The 25,487-nt window shown below is 45.1% G+C and overlaps 1 protein-coding gene across 1 annotated transcript in view; it reads left to right on the plus strand.

The window, feature by feature from the left end:
• LOC149351980 (frequenin-2-like) overlaps positions 1 to 25,487 on the plus strand; it is a 207,674-nt gene that overhangs the window by 171,765 nt on the left and 10,422 nt on the right. The window contains exons 3-6 of the mRNA XM_089581210.1: positions 3,709 to 3,757; positions 6,819 to 6,908; positions 22,238 to 22,316; positions 24,076 to 24,164. Coding sequence (XP_089437336.1) covers positions 3,709 to 3,757; positions 6,819 to 6,908; positions 22,238 to 22,316; positions 24,076 to 24,164 — 307 coding nt within the window. The remainder of the gene's footprint in view (positions 1 to 3,708; positions 3,758 to 6,818; positions 6,909 to 22,237; positions 22,317 to 24,075; positions 24,165 to 25,487) is intronic.

Here is a 25,487-nt window from a genome sequence, read left to right on the forward strand (position 1 = left end):
CTTCAGTGAGAAGCAGCTCTGAAGAAGTTAGCCTCCCTACAGTTACTTTCGTCGAGGCATTAGGCCTCAGTCAGCTAGAGAAAAAGAAAGGCAAAAGCAAGGAATTTCAATGATCATTAAAGAAAATGTATGTTCTGCCTCGTTACCTGAGATAGGTAACAGCACTAAATGCTTTGCTGGGGCACCATTCAGGGATTGGTCACACGGACTGCAAGCCGGAATCTTTGAATCTGAATCGGGCTCGGCCGGCTTGTATACGTATTTAACACGGAGTTCATCGGCTCTTCTTCTTTGGCACAGTAGTGTTCCAAGAAGGAATCAAACCTTCCCTCAGTGAGGCCCAAAAATTGCTATACGAAACCACTTTTTTTTTGTGCAGCAGCTCGAAAACTCCGCCAACCTGGAAAAAGTGAGAACTTCGGTTCTCAAAATTTCCTCAAACTCCGTTAAAATGAGCTTTTCGCCAAATTTCGCTCCTCAAATTCCTTCAAAAAACGGAGGAAGCACGAAAGATCTGTCTTAGGGTACAGGGGGGTTAATTCTCATATATGCAGAATTGGTCGTTCTCTACTTAACATCCTTCGATCCCTGGGAATCCTCATACAGCTCCTGGCGCAGTTACAGCGACTAAGTGGTGCGCTACATCCCGGCGATGGCAGCTGCTACCACCGGTGGGGCTTGTGAGACCCAGGCAGCACTCCCCGAGCAACCTCTCGCGACCAATCATTAATTTAACTGCTACCTGCCATGGGGGGGGGGGGGGGGGGGGACAGTTTGCTCACAATCTGGTGGACAGGTTGTGATGACGTCACAAGGTCATGTGACCTAGCTGGCCCACCTACCGCCTAGGTTGCAATTCTCTGGGAATTTTTCATAAACTTTTCGCTCACGGCCAACGACGCCGGCTCTTCTGGGACACGGGACTGTTGTAAGAAGAGGAAGATTCCCCGAATGGAACACCACTGCTTTGGCGTTAGCGACGCGTTCGGCTGCCTGCTCGCACTTGCGTGTGGGGGCCTAAAGGAGCCTTTATTGTCTATTCGAGTGCTTCTGGCTCCGTCGTCAAAGCCGCTTTGCGTTCCAGATTTTGAAGACGCTTGCTGGTTTCCGAACCATCACGCACCATCAACCAGTGTAGCACTGCTACCACCAAGCACATGGACGCGCAGGATGATCATGACAGCTTTGTGATGGGTGACACTTGATGATGATAATGATTCACGCCTTTCCTTTTTGTGTCAGCGTGGTACACGTCGCCAGCACTGCTTCCGCGCAGTCGCTACTAGCGCCATGAAAGGACCGCCACCTGCTATGAATGCAGCGAGGTACACTCATGCGATTGGCGTTGTCTGTGTGACAGAGTTCACACACGCTATTCACACAACGGCACAACGCAACCATTGCAGTCATTTTTTTTTATGCGAAGCATACTACTTTAGCTACCACTTCAGCCCTTCACCGTGGTTATGCGCCTCCAAATCACGTGATACATGACGTCACACCACGTGACACGATGACGTCACGACAGTAGAGAAACGGGGGCCCACCTCGCGCCGTCGCTGTGGTTGTGCGCCTCCAAATCACGTGATACATGACGTCACACCACGTGACACGATGACGTCACGACAGTGGAGAAACGGAGGCCCACCTCGCGCCGTCGCTGTGGTTGTGCGCCTCCAAATCACGTGATACATGACGTCACACCACGTGACACGATGACGTCACGACAGTGGAGAAACGGGGCTCCAACTTGTGCCGTCGCTGCGGTTGCACGCCGTGTGAATCACGTGGTATGGTGACGTCACACTCCCGCGCATTTCGAACGCGCGTTCACACTCGGTGTAGGTGAAACGCTCGCTCCACCGGGCAGGCGGACGCGGCTTCCGTGGCAATCCAGGCGCTCACCCAACGCGCGTCTCGGGGTTAGTCGGCGTTCCGCTGTAGCCATGCCGTTGTCTTCCCCCACGACGAAGGCTTCTAGTGGTTGTATTAAAATGACCAAGTATTCAACCAAGGAAAGCCATGTATTACCAATCCTAGCCATCAATATGCTTCGCATCTGACCAGGGTTAACCAAGTTAAGCCTCAGCCATTTTTTTTTGGAAAGGAGTGAAAAGTCTGGGAGTTATTTCTTTCTGTGGCAGCCCCATCATGTAGATATGAATTCGTTGCAGTTAAAGGGACAAATTACTAGCACGACTACATTTTTGGTTCTAACCTTTATACAGGGCGTCCCACCTAAAATAGCCAAGATTTTAAACAAAAGATGGAGGGTCCTACGCGAGTGGAACCAATTGAGCGCTCTTAGGAACCGCCTAACCTAGCCTTCGCTATTTGTTTTATTATATCTAGTTGAATAATTCTTCAATAATAAATTACCAACCTTTGAACTCCAATTTTAGCAATGAAATATGAGATGGAAAGGTTCGTGTCCAATTAAAAAGTAAGCCAGGTGAAACGTTCGCAAGAAGATACGGTTTATCTTGCTTTGCCGGCCTCAAGAGAAATCCTGCGAAATATGAAGAATACTACGTGACAGCGTCGTTGTTTCAGCGTCCTTAGATTCACACTCAAATAACAACATTTTCTTCCAAGAATCATTTTTTATGACGGGCCGTGGCCTTTGCAGCGGCCGCAGGATACGCGCCAGCAACAGCTGATGCGTAGAAAAATTTGAGCGCTCGTACTGACTCACTATCAGCCGCTCACATTAGTCGTGCAGTTCCAGTGGCGGCGGTGACAGGGTGTTACGCTTTTACGTGAAGTAGCGTGAAACATATCGTTGCTGTTAACCACGCACTCCGCTGATAAAACTCGCCAAAACGCACGAGGCTTCAAAAACAAAACAGCAGTTGTTGAGCAAACCTTTCTTGCGGAAGAGCTTTTTCACGAAAACAAAGCAATCGTCATGTACTTCTGTTGGTTCGTGTTCTCAATTTACTTCGAAAAGAACACGCTGTCGCATTCAACGACCCGTCAGGAGCTGCTGACGCATACCTCGCGGCCGCCGCAAACTCAAACCCTGTCGTGGGCAGCGATTCTGAAATAAAACAATTTATCGGCGACCCGGAGCGCGTTTTTGTTGTTCCGAGAAGTGAAAAAAAAAATGTAAATGGGTGATTTAGACTCGGATTCCTAGCCCCTATTCGAATTCCCGACACCGAGACGCATTTAGTGAATTGCGATGAGTTCATGAAAATGGTGCGGACCGCTGAGTTGAGTATGCCTTTTGTTTATTGAGAACGGGTCTGGAAGCGCTGAAATAGAGGTACGTCACGTGGTAAGCTTTGTATTTCGCGTGTTTGCCACTGAAACCTGCAGAAAGAGCTTTATAAAAGGTTCCTTGTTGCAAATCTCCCATCTGACTGTTTTTCAAGGTCACCTGCAACTTTCTAATTAACAGTCTATTCCAGAAGTCAAAATTTGATAAGTTAGCTAATTAGCACACACTATTCGTTTGACAGAAAGAAGAAAAGTGCTGAAGATTATGCGAAATCAGCCACGAGAGCACTCGGCTTCGTTCGCGTAGGATGATTCGTCTTTTTTACCACATTGGTTACTCTTAGCTGGCACGCCCTGTGCTCTAGATTGCCTGATCGTCAATCTAATGCTAGCGAAACGCAAGGGCTGGATTTGTAAACTATTCCGCTGACAGCACTTGGTATGTAGTCGGTTGCACATAACTAAATGGTTGCATCTCTCTTACAGGTACAAGGGCTTTGTGAAAGACTGTCCTTCCGGGCATCTCACTGAGCAGGTGAGAACAGTTTCCATGGCGTGGATTAAATCGTGCATGAACGCAATGACACATACGCTATCACAGCGTAGTATTGTAGTGATCCCAAATGAAAGTATTGATTAACATTGTCTACTATGCTTCTGTATTCTGAGGACTGCCAGACTGATTGATTATTCAAAACCCCAAAATGAGTCGATGTTTTATTTGCTGGACAATGGCATGCTACCGTAATAGATTATTTTAGAAACGAGGCCTTAACTGCAAACCAGGTTGCAGGTTTGCAAAAGATAGGCAGTACTACTGTGCTTATAGAAAGCGAACGACTGCACAAAATTAAACAACGTCTTCTGAACAGAAAAAAAAAGAGAAAATGAATCAGGAAAAAGATGTTACACTGGATATTTTGAGCTTCACAGCTGCTATGAGCAGTTATGCTATGCTATACTCTGAAGTGGTCTTCATGCTCATTATTTTACGCACAGTGATATCTGTTAATCTCTTTCAAGCTGAAATGTTTCGGAAAGCCATCTTGATATTCTACCAAGTCGTAGGGCGTTTCAGGACCTGCACGCAGAACCGCTGTACGGTTTCGTACACGCAGCCAAGCTCGGAATGAGCAGAAAATAACAAAATACTCAGGGAGCACTAGCGCCACCCGGGCACAGCGTGACTCAGAAAAGACATTGCCCCTACGTGGTTCTACCCGACTTCTGCTTCTGCTTTAATTCAAATGAGCATTCGAGCCTGTCACGGTCCGCCTGGAGTAAGTTGGTGTGGGGCACCTGGAAACTCGGTAGGATTGGCTTATCTCAGCTGATGATCTGTATGAGAATGGTGATCTGGGCTAATCGGTATTGATCCATATCGAAGAAAAGCCAGCACACTAAACGGGACGAAGAAACGCCGTGTGTGTTGCTTTCTCTCCTTCGCCCCGTTTTGTCCGCTGGTTTTTCTTCGATATCAGCTGACGATAACAATAATGACGACAATGTCGTATTGCTCATTTTTATCTTTGCCTTCGCATGTACGGAACGAAAATTTAACCTAACGTGTCCAACACCCAAATTGCAGGTGCACTCTTGATATTGCCAAAACGAAAACATTCGCGATGATCTTTCCTCTCCGCCCATTTTTTGTTCTTTTTTTGGGGGTGGGAGTGGCACTAACACTTGTTGAGCCATGCTCCTGCAACCAGAGAGCGTCATTATTGCTCCGCCTCTTTTGATTTCGGTCCCGGATCGTGGGCTTTGTGCGCAGATGCTTGACAATGCGGCGGACACGCGCGTTTAGCTTGAAAGGCCGGCTTTACGCAACCACTCACCGCGGAACCCGCCCGGAAAGAGCAGATTGCGCAAGCATCTGTTTACGCAGCGCTTGCAAGCTGCAGCAGCACGTTTTCGGAGCGCAGCGTATCACGCTGGTTTCTGTGGTCGCGGCATTGTCTTCAGACGCGTGCAGCCTCATACGTGGCGGTATTTCTTCGAAAGCGCTGAGCAGAAACAATTTTTTTTTTTGACGCTGTAGGCCTAAGCCTCCGTCATTTAGTTGAATAGTTGAATACGGTTTATGGTTTATGGTTTTCTATGCAGGTTCCGAACATAGCAGGAAATACGCGCATAAATTTGACCTTCCTGTTCTGCGACAAACTTTTGAGCCTATAAGGGTAGACGTGCTGGCTAAGTTTGAGGTTCATGATTCTTAAAACAGCGCAGAAAACACGAGTGGAGACAGAAAGGACGCACACAATGCTGACTTTTAACTACGTTCATTCTTGAAATATATATGGGTATATACACGTGACTTGATGCGCGAGAGGTAGCAAAGAGAAGAAGAAAATAAGGAAAAAGAAAAGAAAAGAAAAAAGAAGAAAGGAAAAACGTCAGCACCCTTTCGCTTGTGTTACCAGGAAAAGAACATGCGTACTTGGCAAAGCGCGCAAAACGTGGTTAGAATTTTTCTTATTTGTTTCTTTGCATAGTATCTGTTTGCCACCTCTCGCGCGTCAAGCCATGTGTATATATACATGCATATTTAAAGAATAAATGTAGTGGCAAGTCAGCGCTGTGGGTGTCCCTTTTGTCTCCATCCGTGTCTTTAGGATGTTATAAGTTTGAGCCTCGTATGTACTTGCACAAAGGGTGCGTTTGGCGCTACAGATTGAATTATTGTTTTCTCCTGCTCCATTATGTCCTAATTACAACTCTGCAGCTGACCGCGATAGCTTAAGAAGCTTGTGAAGAACGCGAAATAATTCTTCTATTTTGAAAACCTATCGATAGCTTAGGAAAGGGAGATTTTTCGCCTACATTTACAACGAATAGAAACGCCAGATATTTGACACCAGTGAGATGTGATATGAAGTGCTCCTCAAAAAAATCCGGGTAAGGAGGTCGTTTATTATCGCGCTCTTTCTAAAAGAAAAAAAAAGATGTTTTCGCTCACTGCTACAGATCAGTCACAACGAGAATTCGATGAACTTCCGACGCTAGAAATCTCTGTGGTAGTGCTTGTGTCTGCTGTGATTTTTTTTTTTCAAGCATTTTATCGCACAAGTTCTTTCGTAACCAAGTTGTTGTCATTGAGGCCGCATAATCAAATAATTAGTATTCATCATAGTGTCAAACATGGCTGAAAAAATATTAGGCAACAGAAACTGTCCTTATAAGCAAAAGTAACTTTTTTTCTCATTTGTATTCACCCCTTCGCACCCTTCCCGTTTATCAGACATGAAAACCTCAATATAGTGGTCATTTGATTTTAACTTAGGCCAGCGTGTTTGGCGTGCATGAGGTGAAACCAAGGACCTCTTTTTTTTTAAATTATTAATCAGTGAAAAAAAAAAAAAGGAGAACTAGGCTGAAGGGAACGCTTCCACCCAATGGAAAACCGGTGGGTACCCGGCGAAACTGAGGTTCGATTACCGCATCTTCCGCATACTAGGCACATGCTTGAACCAGCCATTGGTGTGGTTGTAAACGTCAGTACTATAATGTGGGTGCGGTGGCCAAGGCAGTTGTTTAGTAACAGCTCTTCCAAAAAGGCCTATATCCCAATCAAGTGCTGCGCGTTTGCTTCGCAGGGGTTCCTGAGGATATACAAGCTCTTCTTCCCCCAGGGAGATCCTTCCAAATTCACTTCGCTCATCTTCCGTGTATTCGACGAGAACAAGGTGAGAAGCAGCTGGGGACCACAAGCTCGTACGTAAGCGGATCGTCAAGAGCAACGGTCAAGTACAATATTGCTGTCATGCGAACTCAAGAACGGGGTAGTAAAATGAACTAAGTCTATCTATTCCGCCATTATCATTCGTGCTGGCAAATCTCTACCCGCACCTGCTGTCCCACTGTTCTTTGGTTGTCGTTGCTCAATGCAGAAGATATCTTAACGTGCTCGTACGCTTCCACCATGACGGTTTTTTTTTTTTCTGGCTCATTTAGAAACTCTCCAGCAATTCAAACGTCACGCACATTTCGCCGCAAGAGTTAGAATAATCTGGCTTTGAATGATCCAGAGGCGCGACTTCATCGAGCGAAGCGGCACAATTTCTCCTGGCTGCACTGAACCCTTATAGAGGCTGTCCGAAGCGCTCCGTGTCGCAACGGGCGCAGGTGTCAACGTCTTTCATGCCGGCAATTTTCCCAGCTCCCGACCCCGTTTCACCGTGCGACCTTTCTTCCGGAACGCGCGATAAAAGCCCCGTGCTGGCTCTTGCACGCGAAATAACAAAAAAAAAAGACAGACGCTCACCGAACACTTGGCCTTCGCTGGCGGAGGACAGGCGACGCGAGAATAAAGCGGACAAAACGCAACCAGCGTGGACATCCTAGCGACAATGTTCTGCAGGCTTGAAGCAGCAGTGGTAGAGGAGGTATAAAAAAGAAATGGTTACACTGCTTGGCGTAGAAGAACATCTTGTATCATGCTAGAAAACAAGAACAAAAGGTGCTTGCACAAATATCTCGCCTTACACCTTCAGGAACCGTCCGTGTTGAGTTACGCACATGATATGCGGGGGTGGTTCTTTTTTTTTTTTTTCTACGAATACCCAGGCTTTTTGTTCTATGTGAAAATGTCACCTGCAGGAGTGGAACGGCAGGAAAGGAATAGCGAATGCAGTTTCAGGAGAAAATGTGTCTGGCAGCGCAATTCGCGAGTACGATTGCGAAGAACGAGGGCAGCGTTTCGATCTATTGCAGACTTCCGGGCAGTTTCTAGGTATTGATCTTGAAATATAATCCGTCCATTTATTCGGCTGTATTTTTCGCAGACTAAAGCTAAAAGAAACGGCCAGAGTAGCGCTGCCTAGACACGAAGAAAGCTTTGCGCGTTCCCGAGCTCTCTCTCGCGGAGAACGCGAAGCGCAAACAGATTCTCACAGCCACGGTTGGTTTTGAGTAAGAACGGCAGTAAATGTGCTTTTATCGCTAGAATTCTCTGTGAAAGAAAAAAATACTGGTTTCGATTAGCGGCTCAGTATGCGCACTCTATTGTCACAGGCGACTTAGAAAACTTATTGTAGTCCTTGCTTGGATGCCATCCAGGTGATTTTAGCCGATGCCCAAAAGAATAAGGCTAGCAAATATCACGCGTATCGTTGAATTCCTGAGTTCATATTGCGTGCGGGTGTAAAACTAGCGCTGATTAAGGACAGGTCCTGTCATTAACAGCACGCAACGTTTGTAACCTGGTTTGAATCCACGCATAACGGAAGGAGACGCCACATCCCATGCATGTCTTCAACAGATTTTATTGAAAAAGAAACCAATTTACACACACGCACACACACACAGCACGCACACACGCACGTACGCAAAACAAAGCTCACGTGCTGAACAAATAGTGCTAGGATGGGGGAAATTGATCAGCAAAAGAAGGTTCTTTAAAACTTAGTTCTCTCTTTTTAGCCCTGCTTGTAAGAGTTTCTCTGGTTTTGATTAACATCTTTTCTATTCGTCTTGCGCATGCGTTTTCTTTTTGTGCAAATTTCTTCGTCTGTCAGTAAAGCTTTCAGTTGACAGCCGGCAAGTTGCGTGTCGTTTCCATGCTTCTTGTCGTGTTGAAGCACTGTTCCCCGTACAATGTAGCAACTCTGAAGGCGCAAAAATCCACAGCGCATGAAAGACTACGCATTCCGGAAGGCAATGCGCACACGTTCCCAAGACGCTTCGCAGTATGTAGGCCTCACGACATTAACACTGATTTATTCGAATCCCGATCATCCTTGTTATGAATTTATTGCTTGTAACAAGAAATCAGACCGCCAGAAACTTGCTTTTACATTACTCTTTCTCTGAGAGTATTACCTCTTACCTTAAATCCTCTCATTGTTGCCTGAAAGAAAATGTTGGACATCTTAGTCATTTTAGTACTGGCTATTGGCTACTAACCGAAACATTCATAAGAAATTCAGTTTGAAATAATTTTTTTTTCACGCATGCACGCACGCGCTCTTTCTTGAGCGCGTGCGTGCTGCGTGCGTGTTTATGTCTCACGACAGGGCGCTGTATGAAGAGGTTCTATTTATCCGTAACAGTAAATCTTTCGCCATTGCAGTGAGAAGACAAGAAACGCAAAAATGCAGCATGCCAGCTACAACGGACATTACTTGCGCCACTATACATTAGTTTACGTAACTCCAAGTGTACTAACCACATTGCCGAAAGGAAAATGCATGCCCATGCATGCGAAGTTATTCGCTCATAAGTAATACAAGTACTTAGAGCGGTCTAAATGTGCACCGCGCTGCTTGTAAGACCAGCTGGATAAACGACAAAGACACCATGGCTGACCCTCAGGCGTAGCGTAGGCCCACTGCGGCTATGAGCTTTTCGAGATACTATGAGTGAATAGAATACACGTATACACAAGCACAGAGGCCTCTATAGTGTAGATATGCTTGCGCTTTCGGTTTGTAGTTCTAGAGGAATGGTGCACGAGTAATCTAAATTTTATAAACTAGCGCTCAAAAATGCTTTCAAGGCCACATTGAAAAGGAATAAATAAATGCTATAAACGAACCTTTATAAGTTCTTTTAGCAGATAAAATTTCGCATAACCTCGATTTTTTTTTTTTTTGCAGCTTTGTTTTATTGGCCGCGAACCAAATTTCACTGCTCTCCTTCGCCGTGTCTAATAAATTAAGAAAAACGAAACGGATAGCATGGCAGCAGGGCAATTTTCTTTATGGACCATCTTTTAGGGTATTTTTGGAATACCGCGCGCTAGACAGTACACTAAAGTCTCAAAAATTTCCCGAAATGCGAGAACGTGAAGTTTTCGTGTCTATCTGAGGTTGGATGAACAACCAACTTTACTGAAGAGAAGCAGGCAGAGTAATGGGCGATAGCGTACTCGGGTAACATACCAGCGCCTTCAAGTTTATACAAGACGCTGGATATACGCCTCAGCGAGAACGAATTAGCTAATCAAACAAATAGTGTTACCCACCATGCGTCTCTTACGACCAAGTGTCCTAAGCATTGGAAGCGAGTGCACAATCGCCTGCGTTAATAACTGCGGGCTCTCAGAGAGTGCCCATTTCCTTCCTTCCTTCCTTCCTTCCTTCCTTCCTTCCTTCCTTCCTTCCTTCCTTCCTTCCTTCCTTCCTTCCTTCCTTCCTTCCTTCCTTCCTTCCTTCCTTCCTTCCTTCCTTCCTTCCTTCTTTGCTTCCTTCCTTCTTTGCTTCCTTCCTATCTCTCTTTCTCTCTTTCCTTCTTTCTTTCCTTCTTCCTATCTTTCCTTCTTTCTCTCTCTCTCCGTCTTTCTTTCTCTCTTCTTCCTTCCTTTCTTTCTTTCTCTCTTTCTTTCTTTCTGCCTTTCTTTCCTTCCTTCCTTCTTTCTTTCTTTCTTTCTTCCTTTCTTTCTTTCTCTCTTTCTTCCTTTCTTCTTTTCTCTCTTCCATTCTTCCTTTCTTTCTTTCTTACTTTCTTTCTTCCTTCCTTACTTTCCTTCTTTCTTTCTTTCTTTCTTTCTCTCTTTCTTTCTTTCTTTCTTTGGTCTTTGGTCTTTACTCCCTGAAGACATGTACGCAAGTTTGCACTCTGAATTCGTTCTTACCGCTTGGTGTTCGCTAACACCCACCGAAGTCTCAGTTCACCAGCGTTTTCATTTCATAATAATGCAGACCTGAGGGCGAAGAATCGAACCCGCAAGAACGTGTTTCCACTACTGAATGCGATAACGTCACGGCCTTTGAGTCAACTCGCTGCATAATGCCGACAATTAGGAGTACCAGCGAAATGTTCGCTTTCTGTAAGGGTACGTTTCTGTTGAGCGACGCTATCGTTAACGCCACGCAGGAAATAAAATCAACTCGAGAAAAAGACAGACTGTCAAGCCGGAAACGGGTGCCTGCCTGAGCCATTTAATATTGTGGCTCTGCTTGCGCTTACTGTTCGTCCGCTTTTATGACGTCAATTTTACCTTTTCTACGCAAGGAAGCTGCTGAAGAGCCCTCTACAGTGCGTGCGGATCTCTCTAAAATTACATTTCGGTTAAAGATTTCCGCTGTGTCAGAAGTGCTTCCGCCCCAGTCGGTATACAAAGGGGGGTGAGGAATCTTCAAAATTTCCCATAGATACCGAAATGTATGAAAAAAAAGTAAATAGCAAAAAATTCTACAGCGTTCACTTTTACTATCCTAAGTCAAATGGGCAATCTGTCCCGGTGGTCTGAAGTTATGGAAAAAAGATGTTGGGAAAATACGGTTGAGAAGCACGCTGGCATGTCCTTTTTCTTGCATTGCTTTTCAATGTCTTGTTCTTTTTTTTTTTCATTCACGCTATAGCTGGTCAAAAACAAAGAAAAGATAAAAGAAAGCGCTGCGCAGCGCATAAAATTCGATAATTTACTTCTGCGCTGCGAGCTGTCTTCAATTCTCCTGGTCTCCGTTCTTTTGTACGTCCAAATTCAGGGCCCTTGAAGGACGTGTAATTTTGCAGGTCGAAATGGCCTCTTTCCAGAGAAAAAGTGACGGGGAGTAAAAAGAAGAAGCGCGATCTTCTTGTTTCCAAGCAGCTCTTTTCCTGAGCTTATATAATGCGTCTCGCTATCTACATTTTTCAACTTGTTTTTGCGTTATTTTTACTTTCACTTTTTTATATAAACTTCATTTTTTGCCTACGTAGCCTGCACAGAAGTGAATACAGCAGTTTTTGTTGGTTCCTTTCTCATATGCGTCTAAATGTTCCGATGCGCTAAGTGAAAGAAAGATGAATTAAATGACAACAGACTGAAAATAGAGAATCTTCTAGGGAACACATTAGAGAAGAGCAAAATAGGGAACAGCACAACGCGTCGAACTCAATACGCAGAGGGGCCAGAGACTGTCAGAAAAATTTTGTGGATTGAGCATAAAAAGCCACAACGAATATACATTAGGTGTGAGCTCCTCCGGTGTTGTTTTCTCTAATTATTGTTTACTGAGGCAATTTCTGGTTACCGCTAATCTTCATTGGTTGGCGTCAATGTTGTCACGCCTCCTGCGGAGAACCGAAATAGAAGGAAAGGTTAAAGGATGCTTTATTTTTTTATTTCTTAATGGAAAATAATTTAACGCTACTTATTGCGGAAGCCTGCGGTTGCAAGGTTAAAATTTGCTCTTTATTCTCAAGTAAGTCTTTGTTTATGCGCTGTGAAGGTCACTGCTCTCACTTCAGCTTACTTACATTCACGTGAAGAAGCTTCTGTGTCACTGCCACGTTAATGTTTCAATAAACCACGCACAGGTCACATGTATTTCTAGAACATTACGTCGCCGGTAAGTTCCTCTTTCTGGTGCAATTCTAAGAACGTTAAGAGAAACGAAAAACAATTTCTCATCTGCCATAGCCACTTTGTCACTAAGGCGAGCTGTGCGAAGCACTTTAACGTCTCCTTCTCACAACCTTACCAAACGTTCGATTTAGCATCCATGTTTTTATGGAAATGCGGTCGCTTTGAGCGTGAATCGACGCCTGCAAACCCGCGTTGAGCGACACTGCGCTGTTGTGCCTCGGAGCTTGCTGATTTGGTTGGTATGGCTTACGAGCATAGGGGAGGTCGGAGAAAAAAAAATGGCAAAGAGGAGAACGCAGTGGGTTTGCGCGCACTAATTACATAGACATGTTACCAAGGGTTCGACACGTTGGCCGACAGCAACATGGTTACTGGGTGTCGAGACCGTGCTCACTCGACGTCGGCCTCTCTCTCGCTGCTTATCTTTCAGCATAAGTGCGCTTGCTTCTTTTATGCCCGCGGGCGTCCGCTGTTGCCCATCCTGGCATGCTCGGCTCCCGCATCGACTCGTGTCACCAGCTTGCGTCAACGTGCCCGGGGCGCCAAAGGAAAGAGGGCTGAGATTGGTACGAAGCCGCGTGGCTCCGGCAGGCGGCCGGCTTCAGGGCTTTCGTTGCTGTGTAGGTGCGATAATTCAGTCACAACGAAGCCATAGTCGCTCGGAAGTACCTAAACAGATGTGAAAAAAATGCCGTGTGGTCGAAAATAAATTTAACACAATTTAAAAGAAGCGTTGAAACGTCTCAGAAAATTTTATATACGTGAAGCTGTATTATTTTAGCGTGCGAAGATTTGTAGCATTAATAGCGGTTATTTTTATTTTATCGTTTACGCAATTTGTACAGTAAGACTTTATAATTGCTTGGACGGTCGGAAAACATGGTAGTGGTTGTGCATCCCACGGGACGAATAGAGACGTCGCATACACATTAACGCAACAGTGTTAAAGGCCCGGTTACCCAGATATTCCGGCATTGGCGTTGTGGGCGAAAAATCAAGAGCATGGCTGACAGGTGGCGGCCAGAGAGCAACCTAGGAGGCAGGTGGGCCACCTAGGTCACGTGACCTTGTGACGTCATCCCAACCTGCCCATCGGATAGTGCAAAAACTGCCCACCCTGGCAGGTGGCACATAAATTATTGATTGGCCGCTCGGGAAGAGCAACCTGGGCCACATAAAGCCCACTGCTGGGAGCGCCTGCAATCGCAGTGGCGCATCGCTTAAACGCTGTACCACTGCGCCAGGAGGGGTATGGGACTCCCAGGGATGTATGCATGCAATGAAGTGAATACCCAGTTCTCCATATATGGGAATTAACACATTACGCAATCGCGTCATATCCTCAAGGCGGACCTTAAGTGTCCCCTCCAATTTTTTTTTTTTTCCACGCTGTACTTTTGTATGAGATAAGCGACCGCGGATAAGTTATGAGAACTTTATGCCTACATCTCTTGCGTCACCGCAGCTATTAGGAAAAGAACCCAGGACAACATCGGCTATTTGAAAGAAAGAGGAAACAGCAGCAGCGAATATTCGGAATTGAGGCACGTATTCAGAATTGAGGCACGTATACCAACGTTCTCCACGAAAAACTGTTGCGTGCCAGCTGGTGGTTCCAGTGTACATTTGAGCAGGATACGAGGTCTGTTAGAAAAGTATCCGACTTTATTTTTTTTTTGCGAACACCTGAAGGATATGAAACAAATGCGCTTGCATCAGCCGACCTTGAACCTTCGTGCGCATGCACGAATTTTTTCCCGCCTGCCGATGGCGTCAGTCGCTGGGACGCAGCATTTGAGTGAGGCAGTGCGCAGTTATCTCGTCGGTTTTTTATTCCAAGGAAAATGGCGGAGTGACAGGAGCAGCGCTACTGCATCAAATTTTGCCATAAACTGGGCGACAGCCGAGTGGAAACCATTCGAATATTCAGACGGCTTTCGGTGACGATGCTATGAGCAGCACACAGATTAAGCAGTGGTACAATTGATTTAAAGATGGCCGCACATCGGTGGAGAGTGAGCCGCGAACCAATTGGCCATCAACATGCCGAAATGACCAGGTCATTGCCGAGCTGAACGCTATGGTGATGCGGGACCGTCGCGTGACTATCCGAGAAATTGCGGAAGAGGTGGACGGTGCTCACGGTGGAGCAAAAGCAGCTTCGTGTTGGAGTTTCACAGGGCATGCTGGATTCCAAAAACAGTGACCCCGACTTCATCAACATCATAATCACTGGCGACGAGTCTTGGGTGTACGGGTACGACCCGGAAACCAGATCCCAGTCGTCACAGTAGAAGCATTCCACGTCACCAAGACCAAAGAAGGCCCGCCAAGTGCGCAGCAATGTGAAAGTGATGCTGACTGCTTTCTTTGACTCCCTGTGTGGCAGACCACGAGTACGCACTCCACAGGGTCAAACAATCACCAAAGAGTACTACAGAGATGACCTCCGTTGCCTACGTGATGCTGTGCGGCGCAAGAAACCGGAGTTGAGGTCAACAGGAATGTGGCGCATCCATCACGACAATGCTCCTGCACATTCCTCGCATTTAATTCAGACTTTTTTCGCGAAAAACCAGACTCCTATAGTTCAACAGACTCCTTACTCTCCTGATATGGCCCCTGCGATTTCTGGCTGGTTCCCAAAATCAAGAGGCCATTGAAAGGAGCGCGATTTCAGAGAAGGAAGAACATTATGGCTGCAACGACAGCTGAGCTAAACTCCATTCCGAAAGGGGCCTTTTCGGAATACTTCCCACAATGGCAGCACCGCTGGGAGAAGTGTGTGGAGTCCCAAGTAGACTACTTTAAAGGTGACTAGGTTTGCAACGCTCCAGTTTTGCAAGTTTTTTTTTCTACGGCCAAAGGTCGGATACTTTTCTAACAGACCTCGTATGTAATCTATTGCAGGGCGCTGAGAGAGTCGACAGTCGGAAAAAATCTTGTTTGATGGGTTGGGGCAATTGTGGTGAAAGCGAAACATTGTCGCGGAGCAGTTTACATGACTACGCAGCCGGCCGGCTTCTTACGCTGTGACGTCTTTCTGCAAGGTCGGCTGCACTGCGACCGACTAAAAGCTACGTCTAAGAGTGCAGCTCTGGCCATGGTATCAGCCTTCCGCGGCAGCCAAACGCCAAAATCTTTTTCTGGCGGATAACCTCGTGGCGGCGACCTGTTTACACCAAGCGAGCAGCGTGTAAGGTATCGCTATTCCTCGGGCGTTTCCTGGCTCAACAGAGACACCAGTTGCTCTCCAAGGCTCTACAGCTGCAGGTCAATCAAGCAAGAATGTCGGGATGCTCGATTGACCAATTGGTTCATATGAAATTACTTAGTCACACCCCTACTCCGTCAGTGTCCTCGTACACCAACGGCCGCAAAAACTAATCATTGCACGCCAGCAGAGTTTCAGCTTGAGCAAAAAAAAAAAACATGTTAATTGCATCACAACTGATGCAAGGTTATGTACTTTCTACCTGCTTCCCAAGGTGCCGGTCTCTTGACCCATTGTTGCAACACGACTTCTCGTTTGAGCAAAGCGTTTACATTGCCGAATGTGATCGAGTCCTATTGGACAGCGTGACGACAGGCCTATGTAGAAATGCTCAGGCTTACCGGCACGAATGCTCTCCGGCATACGCCCAGTAATTGTTCTTCGACCAAGACGACGACAAGCTGCTGCTTATGTAAACAAAGAAGACGTTTGCAAACTCACCGCCTACGGCACCGCTCACTAACTTTCGCAACACTGACGACGACTGCGTCAGCCCCAGCTTGGGCGTTATCGCGGCTCTCCAGCAAAAACAAACACAGTGGGGGAGATTCATTTACAATGAAAGGCGGAGAGGTCAGTCAGGCGTAGCTAAAGCGCTCAGGTTCTTTACCCCAGCTCACGTTTCACAACTCATCTTGAGTGTCACCGGCACGAGCGAGGAACTTGCAGCGCCAACACATGGACTGTCACTTGAAAACTAGACGAGGTGCCGAACACGCGCAGGAAGGAACGTTCAGGGCACTCAGGCTGAGCGGACGTTTTTTTTCTCTGGCCGCCGCCGCTCGTCGCGTCTCAAGCCGTCTTCAGTAAATGTGGGGCCGCGTCTAGAGCCCACATTGTGGTGACCGCTGACTGCCCGGACGCAGACAGCCAGCAGTTGTACCATTTCACCCGCCGCATTTCTCACGGCTGTGTTCCCGGCTCTCTGTCGGTTCCATGCGCGGCCAAGCGGCGACGCTCCCTCAACCCACACCTACACGGCGTGGCTTTCTTCCGCGGCCCGGCGAAGCTGCCTTCAATATAGTGGGGCTGCCTATAGAGCTCACAAACTTAAAACCGATGACAACGACACCGACCACCTTGCGAGCGATTAACTGGCGCTGACGCTGAGCACTAATCTTGTGCAGTTCAGTACCCGTCTCGGTCTTCCACCTGCATCGCCGTCGGAGCACTTTATTTCATTCATTTTATTTCATTGCGTTAAAGGTGCCAGCGCGAGAGTATTACAAATGAAATGGGGTAATACAATGTGAAGGACAAGACTTACGTAATTTTTTAGGCAAGATTAAGGTGCAAAGTATGCCGAAGGCAGGTTGTTAGGTGATAGCTGCGATATATGGTGAGGAAGGTCGTTACAGTCGGCTAAAGTTCTATCAAAAAATAACGTTGAAAGTTTGTTGGCGCAGGCACGTAAGCGCGAAACATGGAATGTATGATATACGTGAAGCAGCTGCAACTGATCAGTGCTACTAGAGCGGGTTCCTTGGCTAAACAGTTGTTATTGTTTTCAAAGGTGCAATTCGTTAAGGCCGATAGAAGAGCTTTAGTAAAAGAGTGCTTTATATTTTAGGATCCCTGAAGTGTGATAAACCTCAGCTCACAGAATTGCTGCATACCCAGGAATTCTGGACAAAAATATTTTTCAAAGAGTAAGGGTTTATGAATGAATTTTTTTCATATATTGTAAGATTTCACTATAACAATCAATACGTCCACTGACCTTCCGTCGACAGGCTTGCATTTTTTTTTTTGTTACTAACGTTTTTTCTAGCGTTAAAAACGTTCTCCATTGATTTTCTATGTCAGTCTTAACTGCTCGATGCGAGATGGAAAATCTTTGACAGAAATATTTTGCTATGCATAGGAAGAATAAACCATTACCTTCAATATTTCGTAACAGTACCTTACAATATTCCGATGTTCAAAATTTTTACCCAAGACTGCTGGGCATGGTAAACAGCCCGCTTTTTACTAAGCTACCGCGCATTAACACTTGTGCTTACCTATTCGTGTTAAGAATAGCGTAGATCATTGTCTCTAGTACTCATCTCAATGTTTTCTCTGTGATTATCTTCGATCATTTCCGTCGTTCGCAGATTTGTGAATATTTTTCTCCCTGGCTGTTGTTGTTGTTGACTCAAAAACGATGGCACATATCAACGGTGGGAAATTGGTTCTTTTTAATTTCTCCTTTTCTCGCTGTCTGAAAGAAAGGTGGCCGCGTTTGTAACTGAGCAATTCTAAAGAATCATGAACACAGAATCATGAACACAGAATCATAAAGAATCATGAACACAGCGCGAATTCATGGTGTGAATGTGTCTTCGCAAGCGGCCTGCTTTGACATGTAAGAGTACCTGCATCAGACAGCCGCGGAGCTCGCTAATCGAACTGCTGCTCCGAACTACCCGTGAAAGTTGCAGCCTAGTACGGTCGAACACGTTGTAATTGGGGCCCCCGTTTTCTACGTTTTACATTACTGTATATTATTTTGACGATAAAACACGGCTATTTTGAAGGTGGTAGAACTCGGGTTCCTCTGATAATACTTACAAATCTGCAGCTTGCGTTCTCTATATATAGATAATTTTTCGTAGGGATGTTATTCTTCAAGCGCGTCGTAATCTTGATTCACTAAATGCGTCGATAATGATCACAAGGAAGCATAGAAGTGTCGTTATCGAGTGTTCAAGATGTGGCCCATTCTCAAGCTAACGTTACCAGTTTCGATATTTCTGCGTTCTATCCTTTACAGTAGAACGACAGGCCAGTATTCTGTCATTTTCTTATCCACCAGCTGATGGCCAGAGACGCTATTTCAAGGTGCAAATTTTTATGAACATCTATGGTTTTAGTTGCCCCATTTCAAAAACATTATCTCACTGGTATACTACATGCAGGAATTCAGTTCCTTCTGTTTATGAAGTGCCTAGTGAGAATGGTTATTGCTTCCTGTTTACATCATCATGCCGGAGAAAACATAGAAAGAACTCAAAACATGTTGTTTTCAACTGCGGTAAAGCGTTTTGAAAGCCTGCTTCTTTAATTTGATCCCCGCGGCAGTGCTCATGAAAAGGTTCTTTGAGAGGGAGGATCCGAAAGTGAAACAGGCATCAGCAGTTTTAATCTCCAGATTTTTTCCACCGAAGGATTGCTTATCTTTAAGTTCATAGAAGCTTTACTTACCTTACCTTCTTTTTGCTTGTGCGTCCCTCATAGCCTGAGTCACTTTGGGATGTTAAACCCCCCATAAATCCAGAAACTTCTTTTTGCTTGTAGTTACGGGCACTTTCAGCTATAATTTGAGTGTAGCGTTTAGTGACAGAAATGTCTGAATGCCGTACCCGGATTTGCATCTCCCCCTCTCACCTCAGCTAGTCGAGCGAGATTTCCTGTTCATTTGTACGACGGCGAAATCTGCCGTGAAATGATGACTCTCTTGCGAGGCAACACGCCGTGTCTTTAAAAGCATAATCCTATCATACTAAGTTTCTCCGCAGAGAGTAGCAGCATTCTGTTCATCTGAAAACCAAAACATTTTTATTTAGAGTCCAGAAGAACATTTCTTGGCATCCCTTGAAATACGCTTCAGTCATGCAGGAGTATGAAATTGATGTGGTCAGCAAATTATTCTGCACTAAGTTTTTTGGCGCTCATGATCCCAAGTTTCTGAATCACGAAGACAAGAGTTAGGCGCGCCATCCAACTCAGGTGCGTTGAGGAAATTGGTTCGAAGGTAACGGGTACATGCCCAAAAATCCTGGACGAACGCATTTTTTCAGCGGGCAGTTGTTAATGAACGAAATTTTTTCGCATATCATAAGGGTGCACCATAACAATCAATATATCAGATACTTCCTCGGGACGCTTGTTGTTTTCTGGTATTTATTATCGAGAACCCCTCCCCATTAATTTTCTACGGCAAAGTTAACTACTCGGTGCGAGCACAGCATGGACATCAAAATCAATATTTTGCTACGCACCGGAACATTAGACCCTTACCATCATTATGTTCATAGCAATATCTTACAATATTCCTGTACTTGTCTCACAATTAAAACTGATGTCAAAGAAAGCTGGACTTGATTTGGGGAGCAAACCACATGCAGTACGCGGAGATCTTCCAGCCATCAAAACACGTTAATGCACCTTCTCTTTTCAGGTAAAAGAAAAGCTACGCCATAATGTTTAACAAAGCGCTAATTGAAGAAACTGGAGAGGAATGATTGTGTGTACTATTTGTATAATGTTCTTTATATTTACCAGTCTTCCCAGAAGTATATGCAAGACATGTTCTGAATATTCGGGGTCGCAGTATCAAGGAGTACGCATGTGGCACTGAAATGCTTACAGGTGTACGCAACAGGTCTGCGAAATTAGAGAGCGGAGCACAGCGGAGGCGTATTAGCGTAGACATATACTGGAATGACGTATGCCTGACGTTGCGCACTGTGGAGCAAGATGGGGCGCGCACCTGCCAATGCCCGTAATCCGGTATACGTCTACACTAACTTGCCTCTGCTGTGCTAAATCTCGCTATTGGCAAAAGGGAACATCGGCGTTCATTTATGTCTGAACGGTGTTTCGTTTACTTCTCACTGCAACTGAACGCTTTTTCTTAAATTAACAAGCTGACAGTTCTTTGCACAGTTTAACGATTTTTTTTCATATTTCACTTGTTCAATTACGCCGATTCTTTTTTCTCCGTTGTTATAGTTTCTTCTGGGAAAAGTAGCCGCGATCAAAGGAAACATAGAACCCTTTTGTTGTTAGAACTGTTTTGTTGATGGTTGAAGCTTTCTTAGCTGCCCTGCCCTAAGGAAACATTTTTTTCGGCTGTTTGCATTTTCCTTCAATCAGCAACCGATCCTGTCAGGCGGCTGTGGTTACTTTTTCTCCTTTTGTTTCCTATTTAGAACTTTTTTGTGTGTTCTGACCTGTGCTCCTGTGAAGATATTTGCGAACGGTGGGTTCCGGCCGTCTCCTGTGTTTCACTTTTTGTTTGCGTTCCTTTCTTCGATCTCAAGCTTCTATTTACCTTCATTGTGGTCTATATTTAAGATATATATAATGAGAACCACCGGGACTCTTGCACCATACGTAGCAGGAGATTCAACCTTCGCTTCTAGACACTGGTTGCTACAGTGTACGCAATCACAAGCGCTCTTCCGGCGAATCCGAATGTTGACGAAAGCTCCGCCTTCTCTTCCCCCTCAGTCTAAGATCCTAGATAAGCTGTCATAGGCAAGAAAGGTCTGAAAATACCGCGCCGTGTTTGCACGTCGAATAGTAGGCGGGAGCACTTGTGAGGAAGCCGACCTCTGGTGTTCAGGTTAGCAACTGCATGCCACCCTCCCCTCTCTAGCACGGAGACTGTCACAAGAGTCCCCATGCAATGGTGCACGTGTAGACAGACGTCTGTTGTAAGTTAATCTGTTTCAACTTTCTTCTTGTTCTTTGTTTCTTAGGGGGAACGTGTTTCAGAAATTGAGTACCAAAAACGAAAAGAGGGGAACTATGCGGAATTTTTTTAGCATGCAATTTCACAGCACGTCACGGGGTATATTCTAGACTGCTGTGGGAAGTATTGTCCATACTTAAGAAAGCATGTGGAACTGCGCTATTTCAGGATGGTAAAGGCAGGGATAAAACAAGACTGTCCAATGTCGCTATTAGGCAGTGGTTGAAAATGACTAACATTTTTATGAAGGCTCTGAATCCTCACGGTTATTTCAGCAGTACTAGATAAAATTGTCCTTGTTTCCATAGTGAATGAAATTTCTGCAGCATATGCGTCTGCTGATGCATAATAATCTATGTTAACTCTCATTTAAGAGTACGTATGTTTTGCAACGTGCAAAAGTTATAATCTTTGAGTGACTTTTGCTAGCGGTAAGTGGCTTTATTCCTGGTGGACCCAGAGCCATTGCTTTTATAGTAGAATTTAGACAGAGACCCTGTCAGTGTTTCTGTTCTGAAGACAGTGGCGTTAGTTTGCTAAGGAATGCGCACTATCGAACCTGTTGACATGTACGCGTCCGTCTTATTATATGCAAAGGTGAACAAGAGTTGAAGGCGCTTAGCCAACGTTCCGAAAAGATGACTTGTCTTCGGCTAGACTAAGACAAGTCCTCTTGTCGAAACGTTGGCTAAGCAAACTGAGGGTCCCCCCTTAACCCTTGTTCACTGTTTTGTGCTATCAAGAACCTTATCTTTCTACTCTCTGGACCCCTTCACATTATGTGTAATATTAGCTTACAAAGAGACATGCTAATTCCTTAGCTGTGCCATGTCTTTATGATATTACCGCCCTATTATTTTCTAAATCTCTGACAATGTCTACTGTTACTACCTCTCCCGAAAGTATTTCCTATTCTTGTTTATTGTTTCGTGATGCGATAAAAATGTCGTTCATGAAGTGACTGTTGACCGTTCCCGTTATGTTGCAGGATGGTGCTATCGAGTTTGAAGAGTTCATCAGAGCCCTATCGGTGACGTCAAGAGGAAACGTAGAGGAGAAACTGGACTGTGAGTGTGGAAGCCTTTTTGCTTGCAGCAGTTCTCAAAGTGATGGCAATACCGTCACATATAAAATAAAAATAAAAGTATCAAAGCAGCTCTGTTAAAACTCGTCTTTCGTACTCGCTGAAAGTGCATAATTAGGTTGCACTGATCAGCATTGACTAATACACCTACAGACTCTTGCGAAGGAAATTATGGAATAGTCATTAACTGGTTGCAGACAGCAGTAAAACGAACGCAAATAAAAGAGAGGCGACAGCAGCAAACAAAGAACAGTGCTCATTGCTATTACGATGGCACAGATAGCGCAGCGAAATAGTACGCTGTGTATCACTATAACGCTGGCAGGACTGAAAGAAATTAAACAACAGTACACATTTAATGAAAAACCACGACCACTAACTGACTGACAGAGTAGAATGAGGCATCTAAAGTATAACTTTGTCGACACCTTGAACATCGGTCAGGCAATAGTAGCGGCTGTTCTTATACCGCAAAACAGCCGCACGATGCAGAAGGATAGTAGTAGGCTGAATGTTAATTTTCGAAGGAGCCTTTTTTTAGCTCGTACTGGTTTCATTGTCCAATTTCGTTCCATGCATGCCGAGGCAGTCGTTTTACGTCTCATCTGTTGTAAAAAGCCCGAATGCACTCCTGTTGTCACGTTCTTGCGCCAGCTAGCCGACAGGCGCAGGCCGATGCCATTGTTCTGATAAATCGCGCAGTCATTTGAGAAGCAAGTATTCGCGCGTGTTCACGGCGAACGCTTTTTGCGGCTGATTGCTTTTCTTTTGCGCGAAAAGAATGGAAAAAGGACCGCGGTGGGAGCACGAAATGCGCTGGCCCCTAGCAGGAAAGAGATCAACAACGGCACGGAAATTAAGCCTTAAAAATTTGTTGAAGTATCGATAGAACAAATAAACAGCCTGATTTACTGTGGGCGCTACATCCAACGTTACGCGCACTTGGTCAGCTTACACAAACTACGGATTAGTGCGACAAGCGTGATCAAAGGAGAGACCCCGTCATTTGCTTTTACAAATAACAAAAACGAGCTAAACGGGCAGAAGGGCCAGCAGTTTTCCATGTTTGTAGTCTATCTGTTGAATTAAACACGTGCATGCCCGCTTTGCCCTTCGGCCCTTTAAAATTAGCATTAAAGCTTACCAAAAGAGATCAGAAGAAGTAAGCCGATAATTTAGCAGCCAGTGCTGGAATTAGGGATGTTTATGATGCTTTGTTTAAACCCGGTTGCTATGTTGCTTTCTGCATTCCCACAACCCTTTTCATTCGTGCTTAGTATGGTTGTGTTGACGACCAGCAACGCAGCCTCGATGTCGGGAACCATTAAGGCTTAATTGAAACCGCCATATCGGAGGTCGGCGCACGTAATGAGCCTACGTTGCCGGCAAATTTTCAGTACCGCGGCGCACTTCAAAGAAAAAGGAAAACAAAAAAAGAGAGACGACCACTCGGGCGTACAAAAACACATCTGTGAGCCCATGTCCGGCAACAAAATTAGTCAGCACGGATAGGAGACGTTGCTATGACAGATGTTACAGGTGCACGTAATTTGGATCTTTAAAAAGTTGCGAGGCGGCTAGTAATAACTTGACCGTCTAAAAATGGTGATATAAATGTATCTGCGTTATCTGCTTGGGCGCCTAACACGCAGCTGACACCACTTAGTGTAAGACCCTGATACGGTGGTTGTGTTCGTCCGGCAACGCGGCTAACACTGTTTTGTGGATTCTTCATACCACAGGGGCGTTCAGACTGTATGACGTTGACAGCGATGGTTACATCACGCGTGAAGAGATGTACAACATCGTCGACGCCATTTACCAAATGCTGGTAAGAAAGAAAGCGCCTTATATATCTTTTGTTGCTGTTCAACCGACCTCTTAGCAACGTACGCCGTTGGGTGAGCCTTCATGCTTTGGAAAGACTTGAAGAAAACACGCACAATACAAAGACGTATGGAAAGAAGAGAAGGCTGTTGCTTGACTGACCGCTATTTTCTGTGGGGGAAAAAATTATACACATATGCCCCAGGCACGCAGAGTGGGGACTTTTGTGCTTGAGCTCTTATTTTTTTAACAATGTAGCGAAGTTAGTAGCGGAAGAAAATCAAGGATATATATCAGAAAAAAACGAGTCAGAATAAAATATACGTGCATTTAGGCAGGTTACCGACGAATGCAAGCAATAATAAAGCAAAGATCCGAAAGATATAACCAAGATACGTTTCTTTAAATGCGTGTGAACTCCTGTTGAAAGTCATTTGAAGATTGTCACGCGTTTTTGGAAGGATTTTACAACTTGAAGCGCATTTAAAAGCTCTTTTTCACTTTCTGCGCTTCTTTCCTAAATTTTCGCAACTTTTTTTAATGGGGAGCGCACAGAAATGCATTTCCGCTAAGAATTTTCATCAAACGTGCCACGCAACGCGAAGAGATGTCTCTTCCAACAGCAAAGGTTTATGCTTCAACTTCTGACTTCGCAGAAGGCGTCATGACAAACTTTCTTGAACAGAACTTTCATTTCACTGAAGCAACGTTGAGGTGACTGAAGAAAAAAACAACCTCGGATGTATGAATGCGTTTGAGAGTAACTTCATAAAAGATGGGAATGAATGAAGTAGTAGCGTGATTTCGTTTTTTCCTTGATTGAGCTAATTTTCAGCTGGCACAGTAACCCCATCATAGGTAGCGACATATGTTTAGTAGTTCAAATGGTAGGAGGGAAATGTGCGGTTAGTATAGCTTAAAATCTCTCAACATGTACTCACAGACCAAGAAATAAGTGCTGGAATGCACGGCAGTGAGAATAAGAAAAGTGTACAGCTGACTGAGTGGAGCACCTTGCGCGTGTTTAAAACTTGCAATATAGTGCAAGAAATTAGAAACATGAGAAGATGAAAACTGAAAAATGAATGAAATCAAACCTTGGTGTCCAAGAGTTCTCTAGAAATAAAATAATTGCTGTATCACACCAAATTACAAGCCAGATTGAAGCGCACATTTAGTTGCACGAAAAGAAGGGAAGTTATTGCTGTGGCAACTCGAGGCGCTAGGATAAGAAAGCCATGCCAATACACTCTATCCTCTCATTGAGTCAGTCCGTGAGAGCACGCTCTTAGCGTTCATTAGCAGCAACTAAAGTTGACTCTAATCC

Source organism: Amblyomma mixtum, chromosome 3, assembly GCF_055824585.1.
Source record: "Amblyomma mixtum isolate Tamu chromosome 3, ASM5582458v1, whole genome shotgun sequence".
NCBI classification, from domain to species: Eukaryota; Metazoa; Arthropoda; class Arachnida; order Ixodida; family Ixodidae; genus Amblyomma; species Amblyomma mixtum.